At 37.2% G+C, this 9142-nt stretch overlaps 2 protein-coding genes across 2 annotated transcripts; one reads left to right on the top strand and one right to left on the bottom strand.

Annotated features, from left to right (window-relative positions):
* Nucleotides 1-2612: 2612 nt before the first annotated feature.
* LOC9299809 (uncharacterized acetyltransferase At3g50280) lies at nt 2613-4554 on the top strand. Its single transcript, XM_021015520.1, is given in 2 exon segments — nt 2613-3185; nt 3431-4554. Coding segments are annotated over 2 exon segments (1410 nt in total). The 5' UTR covers nt 2613-2729; the 3' UTR covers nt 4385-4554.
* A 493-nt stretch (nt 4555-5047) lies between these two features.
* LOC110225661 lies at nt 5048-6987 on the bottom strand. Its single transcript, XM_021015521.1, is given in 3 exon segments — nt 5048-5148; nt 5255-6549; nt 6551-6987. Coding segments are annotated over 3 exon segments (1734 nt in total). The 5' UTR covers nt 6889-6987.
* Nucleotides 6988-9142: the final 2155 nt, after the last annotated feature.

The following is a 9142-nucleotide window of genomic DNA, read 5'->3' as shown; positions in this document are numbered from 1 at the left end:
CTTGTCAGATATGATGGTAAACCCATTGTCAGGATATAAGTTTTTACCATCCACTTATGTTTAGGCTTCTCAACAGAACAATATATCTTCCAGTTGCAATCTTCATGCCGACAAACAACTGAAGCTTTGTATTACCCCATCTAGACAACTTCACATCGTAATTAGTTTTCAACACATACCTCAACAATTGATCCTTGAACTCCTCCCCACTATTAAAGGTCTGTTGTTTCCATAAATATGGAGGCTTATCTTTCGAGTAGCTGGTTATGCTCACTGCTCTTTCCTCTCGGTGGAAAGCTTCCCATTCATCATTTGTGTCAAGTGCAGCGTCAGGATAATCATCATCAATACACTGTCTCTCAAACTCTGGATCATCATCACCAGCATCCGCAGCAGCAGCTCCTTCACCCTCCTCATTAACATTACTAGCATCCGAGGCAGCAGCTCCTTCACCCTCATTAACATTACTAGCATCCGCAACAGCAGTGTGGACTTCATCAAACAAAGCTTGCAATCTAGGATCATCAGATGCCACTTCTTCAATTGGATCTTCACCCTTTTCATCAGCTGGACCTTGTATTTCAACATGGTCCTCATCATCATCTTCTTCTTCATGTTCCCCGACACCTGCTTGATGAATGTATATGTCAACCTCACCTGTGGTCATTCCTTCCAAACACATCTGCCTAATCTGGGCATCTTTATCGTCATGGATAAGCCTTGCTGAACCAATATCTTCATGTCGAAGCTTATACCATACCTTATCCACCAACCCAGAAATCCCATTTTGTTCACAAAATTCGTCAAAGATGGACCAAGTCACATAATCAGGGTCCATGACCATGTCTTCCTTCACTAAACCACCTCTGTAATCAAAGACATCTTCTTTCACAGAACCATATCCAGCATAATGCATATTGACTTTCATAATGTCACTGCAATCAGAGAACAACATTATATTAGTCAAATTCGAAACGGGAACACAACAAAGTGTCGATTTTGGAACCCAAATCGATTCCCCATTTCGATTTCACAAAATATAAACCCTAAAAATCGAGTATCGAAACACATACCTCATTGTCGTCGTCGATTCAGACAAACGCTCGGAGGCCTGAAACACTCGGAGGCCAAGCTGCGTTAGCCGTAATCGTCGTCGTCTCTCTTCCCGAGTTTATCTCTTCTCTTTTCTTCGATTTTGAAACCCTAACCTCCTCTCTCTGATTCGCGTTTTCTGGATCGAAGATGGTAGCTTCTGGAAAATCCGAACTTTCCTTGCCCAATTTGGCCTACAGTGCCTTCGATTGAAAACCCTCAAATCGATTTGGGAATTCTCAGAAACCCTAACCCTATTTCGATTTAGGAAAAAGCTCGAGGGATAACAAGTTGCGAAAGGGGTAAAAGTGAGTTTTAACCCACATTGATTAGTCACGTGTTAGTATAATTAACAGTGTTTACGATTTCGTCAATGGCCGTTAACGGCGTTTCAACATCGGGAAGGAAAACGGAGAAAACAAATACGTCAAGGTTTTTAATACAACTCAAGAATAAGCTGGGTTTTATTCCGGCAACGAAAAAAGTTTGGGAAGGTTTCTGGCAAATATTAAATAGTTGGGGTTTTTTTAGGGAATTTTCTCAATCTTAATTAGTTTTTTTTTTTTTTGCTCCTATCCAATTTGTATACTCTGTTATTGCATTTATGGAAGGTCTCTTATCATTCTTTTTAAAAAATTGTATTCTTACATTTTCAGATAAATCAAATGATATGAAGAAACTGATTCGCTTTTAGTCCGAAAAGTTTTTGATTTTTGACTTTGCTAAGACAGAGAATCCATATTTTTACAAATCGATCGTGTAGGAAACTAATTGAAGTTCAAAGAATTTGGAGATAACGTCCAAATTCGAAGTGTTGAGAGACATTCAAAGAGAACATGATTAATTTATCCTTTTTCAACTTTTTCAAAGCCACATACAATTAGACCTATTTCTCTAAAACGGAATTACAAATTCTGGTCTCATTCCAACAACCAGACACAGAAAAACATATTATATCATAACTACGTTGATTATGTTTAGTTCAAATATTAAAATCATCCTAGTTGTTCATCATTTAAATTTAAATTTGTGATGCCTACTACTAATGCCGAATTATAATAATGATGAAAAAATATATTACTTTTGCAATTTTACAAGTTTTTAAATGTGAAAATATTTAATTTTTTTTTTTCCATTTAGACATGATCATTTTATTTCTCGAAAGTGATTTTGTTATATAAACGACGAATGTATTAAAAATATAATTGAAAAAAAATCGTAAAATTCATAAATTTACTAAGTTTAATTAATCTCTTAGCATTGTATGATTATTTGTGGAAACGTATTCAGCTATTGTGTTCCATCTATTCAATCATTTTATTATTCCATTCATAGTCAAATCCCAATGTTTCACAAAACCACCTAATCAAATTTGGATCTCGAACCAACCTTCCAATACATGACCAAGACCATAAGAAAATAAAAATTCCACCAACTCTTTTTTTTTTTTGGTCTTAACGTGAACCAGAACCACCAACTCTTTAGTTGGTCAAAATTATTATTTGGACTTTTTAAAAACTCCAAACTAGTAAAGGATAAATGAAAGTTTCCAGGTTCACCAACCTAGACGTTTGTCTCCTCTCCTGTCCATAGATTCATACATACAAGACCACTCCACAAGACCTCATCCTTCCACAATGGATTCTTCATCTTCAGTAAAAATCGTCTCGAAATGCTTCGTGAAACCCAAAACCATACCAGAAGAATCAAAGCAACCATACTATTTATCTCCATGGGACTACGCAATGCTCTCTGTTCAATACATCCAAAAAGGTCTTCTCTTTCACAAGCCATCACTTGACTCCATTGACACTTTGCTTGAGAAGCTAAGAGAGTCTCTGGCTGTCACACTAGTCCATTTCTACCCTCTCGCGGGTCGTCTCTCGTCGTTGACAACCGAAAATCCGAAATCTTACTCTGTTTTTGTTGATTGTAACGATAGCCCTGGCGCAGGGTTTATCTACGCGACCTCAGATTTATGTGTAGCGGACATTGTCGGTGCAAAGTATGTTCCTTCGATTGTTCATTCTTTCTTTGACCATCACAGAGTTGTGAATCATGATGGTCACACCCTGAGCCTCTTATCAGTCCAGGTTTGTTATTTATCCATTTTTGAAGGATGTTTATGTTTCTAGATTTATTTAGATTTACCATATATGGAAACTAAATCAAATAGTTCGGTTTGGTTTAATACGCTTTCAACATCAGTTTTAGTTCAGATTTAGTTTCTAAGATATATGTTTCTGTCAAAGAAAATTGAGGTTTGAATTTGTTTATTTTCTTTTTTTTTGGTATGGTTTGGTTGGACTAAATTAAACGGATGTGCTCACTTGTGTAGGTGACAGAATTGGTAGATGGAATTTTCATAGGACTGTCTATGAACCATGTGATGGAGACGGTACTGAATTGGTAGATGGAATTTCATAGGACTGTCTATGAACCATGTGATGGGAGACGGTACTGCCTTCTGGAAGTCTTTACCGCTTGGTCCGAAATCTTCCAAGGACAAGAGAGCAACAAAAACGATGACTTGTGTCTTAAGAATCCACCGGTCTTAAAGCGTTACATCCCTGAAGGATACGGTCCTCTCTTCAGCCTTCCCTATAGTCATGCTGATGAATTTATCAGAACCTACGAATCTCCAGTTCTCAAGGAAAGAATGTTCTGTTTCTCATCAGAAACCATAAGATTGCTTAAAGCAAAGGTCAACCAAATATGCGGAACTACCTCCATTTCATCTTTCCAGTCGCTAACCGCGGTTATATGGAGATGCATAACAAGGGCACGGAGATTACCCCTCGACCGAGAAACAAGTTGTAGAATTGCTGCTGACAACAGAGGAAGAATGTATCCACCGCTTCACAAGGAGTACTTTGGAAACTGCCTCTCTTCTTTGAGAACGGCTGCAAAAGCTGGTGAGCTGATGGAGAATGATCTTGGATTTGCTGCTTTGAAAGTGCATCAAGCGGTAGCTGAACATACTAGTGAAAAAGTATCTCAAATGATTGATCAATGGTTAAAGTCCCCTTTCATTTACCATATTGATCGGCTTTTTGAACCGATGAGCGTTGTGATGGGAAGCTCACCGAGGTTTAACAAGTATGGTTGTGAATTTGGGATGGGAAAAGGAGTGACACTTAGAAGTGGCTACGCGCATAAGTTTGATGGAAAAGTATCTGCTTACCCGGGAAGAGAAGGAGGGGGAAGTATAGATTTGGAGGTATGTCTTGTTCCCGAGTTTATGGAAGCTTTGGAATTAGATGAAGAGTTTATGTCACTTGTTTCTCTTTAAAAAATTACCAATTTCTTCCATGTTTCTCAACATTTTATATGTGTCTTTCATTTGCTATTCTCCTCAATTTGTTTATCAACATTTTTATTTTACCTTAAGCCTTTTTATTGTTCATTGATAAATTCTAGAGATTGCGGCGCAAAAATTGGCAATAATGCGTTTTTGCTTGATGTAATGTTTTTTCTTGGAGATCTGCAAAATCAAGTAACTTTTAGTATATCAGGTACCTGCAAAAATGTGAGAAGTCTGGCACATAGTTTAAGGCTACATGTGAGTGATTTAATCCAAACATGGGAAGACGTAGGAACATTGTCTCGAACTCTTCGGTCCCATTTAAAAAAAATTGCAAATGCTATGCAATGAAATTGTAGGCTAACATCAGCAAAAACACCAAAGCTACATGAGGCCATTAGTTTCTTATTTAGTGAATAGTCACAACAACAATCCATTCCAGCTCACAACAACAACAACAACAAAAATCCAAAAACAATAATCAAATAGATGAAATTCAAACTCGACCATTGCCACATCTTCAAGTATTGGGTTCTAATACCCATGGAGGGCATCTGAGTTTACTCCAAAAGTACCTCCTAGAATGAAGCCGTGCATAGCAGTAATAAGAACAATAGCATATGTTGTTATAATCCTTAACAAAGAAGGGACCTAGGCAACGACATTGACAATTTACGCAAAGTGGTCGTGAAGATGTATTGTTTGGCAGCAGTTCAACACCGTCATTGATTTGTTCTCCTGTTTTGGCGAACCTGATATCCCAAACTACACAAAAAATATGTAAAGTAACCCCGCAATCTTTACAAGTGTAGAACCAAGTCTTTAGATTGATTTCTCTTTCGCAAATATCACACCAACATTTGCCGCTTGCTTTTTCATCACCATAACAAAGAGTGAGTGGATGATCATCATACCTGGGAAGGCTTACACTCAATGGTAGAGTGGCACAACGAAAATCCAAAAAGTAATTGCATTTGATACAACCTATAGCGTATTCTTTTTCAACGATACCACAGCCCTTGCAAGTCTTCACATTACCGCGTCCAAGTTTAAGGAAGAGTAAATGATGATCATGACTTCCATGGAAAAAAGGAACAGTAATCGAACTGCATATTAAGTCAAAGAACTTTTCTCGATATGTAGTCGTAGAGTAGATGAATCCTTTGCAAAAAACTTGTCGACAAGCATTGCAAGTTTCTGTGTTGCGTTGGTTTTGGAGGCAAAGAACGAGATGTACTGGGCTCAGAAAATGTCGTTTCTTCTTAGAAATATTCGCACATGTTTCGTGGAGAATGAAACTGCAAGATGATTCTGAACAGTTGTAGAATGTATCAGAACCGATGGGACAAACACATGCTACACACAAGACGCTCTTCTTCAAAGCAATACCGTCTTTGCTCAAGTTATGTTCATGAGTGAAATGAGTGATGGTGTTGTCATCATTCTTCCTAAATGGCGTGATATCTTCAATTTCTTCAGGTTTTCCATCAAGCTCTCTCATATCCCATACGTCTCTTCTTGTTGCACATAGTGAATGAATAGCATAATGTGGACAAATGGAACAAGAATAAGCCCCATATGACCAATCAATTTCTTCCCAACAAACTCCACATCTCCATTCTCCAGGACCAAGAGAATACTTATACGAAACGCGGTGGTCATGGTGGTTGACGTTAATGACACGAGGTAATTGAGCACACTCTTGATGGAAGACCATGAAATCACATTGAACACATACATAAGGAGCACGATCGCCTTTCATCCCACAAGCATCACAAACGAAGGAGATCAATCTTGGCATGAGTTTGAGTGTATGCTCATGGACCTTCACATTTGGAAGAGCAACTGGTGTGGGTTCTCTAACCGCACAACGCATATCCAAGTTGAACTTACAAATATCACAATGATATAGTAAGTTCCCAGTAGCATGTCCACATATATGACATTTTAAGTTTGTGTACCTTGGAGCTCCATTGCTGAGAAGCTTAAGAGGGTGTCTGAAATGAGAAGGGTGAGTAATCTCTGGTGAGTCAAATACAGAGACACATCTCTCATGAATCATGAACCGGCAAAGAGGACAGCAATAGTCTATGCCCGATTCATTACAAAAGTCACAAAACATATTACTCCCGCGTTGTTCAACCATGATTAGTACATATGTGATCAATTATGCAATCAATATCCAAATTGAGTTTACAATCAGAGCAATGATAAAGAAGGCGCTTGGTCTTTTTACCGCAGAGATGGCATTTTTGGTCGGTGTGATCAGGAGCTCCTGTTGTGAGAAGCTTAAGACAATGTCCATCATGCGAAGGATGGTCGAATATCTCTTGTATGTCGAACATAAATACACATTTCTTGTGAACAATAAACTTGCATTCACCACATGAGAAGACATCCCCATACGATCGATCGCAAGCATCGCATTCCAAACCATCACGATGTTTAATGATTGATACGAGATCCTCGTGTCCTTCGAAGAATAAACTCATGGCGGTTGCGATTCGCAGAGGTGGAGAGACTGCAAAATAGTGTATGGTTTTGTATAATAATGGATCAATATAGTTTTTTCTCTCTATACTCTAGTTATATCAATGCTACTTGTTATTATATTATCATATAGACATTAGTATTGATGTCGACAAATCTATAATATAATACAAGTATACAACTAGTGGGCACGTTGTTTGTTTAATTTCAACGCTAACATCGATTGTCCCGCTCAAGTTTTGTCGCCATGTTAGTACCTTGACGTCTTTATTTCTTATCTTTGCTCTTCTAACTTTCAAAAGCCAAGTTTTCTTCTTCTTCTTCTTATCTTTTTATTAAATAACAGAAAATTATTACCTTGAATATATTAAAAAAAAAAGAATATGTAAAAAAAAAAAGTGATTTCATTATGGCAGCTCAGATTGGCAACGGTGCGGTGACCAAACTCGCAGGTTACCATTCAAAACAAAATTAATAATAGAGCTTGTGGCACATTGGGGCACTTTTCAAGTTTTTATAAGCATATGGGACACTTTGGTGGGAGTAGGCATTTTTTAAGTTTTTTTCACTATATAACAAAAATTAATACAATTTTGCCCTCAGATTTCCTACAAACGTTTAACTAAAACTAGGTGATTGCCCGCGCACATGCGCGGGAAGAATGTTGTATGAATGGTAAAATCATGTGAAATAAGGGATTGTTTAGGTGTTACTTGGTAGTGTAAGAAAAATATGGTAAATTGTTTAGGATTTAGTGTGGTAAAATTATGGAAAATGATGAAATTTAAAAAATTCAATAATATTATAAATGCTAAAAAAATAATAATAAATCATCTTTTAAAATCATTCACCAACAAAATAAGAAATCAACGAACATCATCACTCCATGGCATTCTCCTTCCGTGAGATGATCGGTACTTGGTCATTTTCAGGATTCCTGACATCCGATTTAGAACACCATAAACAGTGAATGTCCAGTCGCCAACTTTAGAGTTTTGATTGTAAACGGAAAAAAAAATACTTACCAACAAAGCATCTCGTCGGTAATACTGAGATCCGGATTCAACATAATCCTCGTACTTCCGGTAACATTGGTACATCTCCACCTATGTTCCTGTGATAGCTCTAATTTCACAAACTTGATAATACATATCACTGTGTTACGTGAACGATGCTTCCATAAGTCATAGAACTCGACTGCAAGGTCACCCGTTAAACGACACTCTAGATGGATACACCTAATTTTAAGATTTGAAGAAGTCATAAGACTTTATATTCTGGTTTAAATCTTTAAAAGAATAGTGACTTACTCAGTATCACGTAAATCAAAGTACAGCTCAAAATATCCTCCTTGAGAATGTTCCACGCAAGGAACAAAAACCAACTCTCTCATGTTGACAATTTTGCCAACAACATCTATGAAACACACACATGAATAATACAGTCAGAACATGAACCGCAAATAAACTCCAAAAGCACAAATAAATTTACAAATTAGGCTTACCAACGCAAATATTCGGATTAACAATACCACTCAATATACTCACAAACTCAGTTAGATTGAAATAGGTTCTACTGGAGCACATATTAATACTTTGCACTAAAGTGTCCGAACGAAACACAATCTTGAATCTATGCGGTACTGGTCTCAATATGCTGTTAACCCGTGATACATCAAAATTTTTAATGCTCACCCACTCATCGATTATCAATCTTGAAAGATAATTATCAATTAATTCATCACGAACAACGGCTTGGATTTGGGTGAACTGCAAATAAAACGTTAAAGACAAAACCAATTCAATTTAATATCGAAAACATGTATAGAAGGTAAGTTATCAAAAAACTAACATGCTCGTCACCCAAAATCATATTGAGCTCTCTACCCGTGCCACGCGAAACAGACCAACAATTCAAAATCTTCACCGAGACAGACCACTCACCCATGTTAGGGTTAAGAGACGCAATACGAAAATAACCACCATCACATGGATCAGAGGTAAAAGATATCATTGTAGAACGCATATAAAAAGATTTCTACGTTTGTCAATAGTTTTTTCGTGAGCTTGTAGATAACCGTCAATTTTGCTCCTTTTTCGTTATCATTGTTATAGCCAAGCTCATCAATCATCAAACGATTTCTAGGTTTATAAAGATCTCTTTCATTAGACTGTAGAAAGCCGTCAATTTTGGTTCTCTTGTTTTGTTTTCATGATTATAGCCAAACACATCAATGAGCAAATAATTTCTACGTTT

The sequence above is a fragment of the Arabidopsis lyrata genome (assembly GCF_000004255.2).
Source record: "Arabidopsis lyrata subsp. lyrata unplaced genomic scaffold ARALYscaffold_8, whole genome shotgun sequence".
NCBI lineage: Eukaryota > Viridiplantae > Streptophyta > Magnoliopsida > Brassicales > Brassicaceae > Arabidopsis > Arabidopsis lyrata.
The sequence above is the reverse complement of the archived record's forward strand: the minus strand, read 5'-3'. Positions and strand labels throughout refer to the sequence as shown.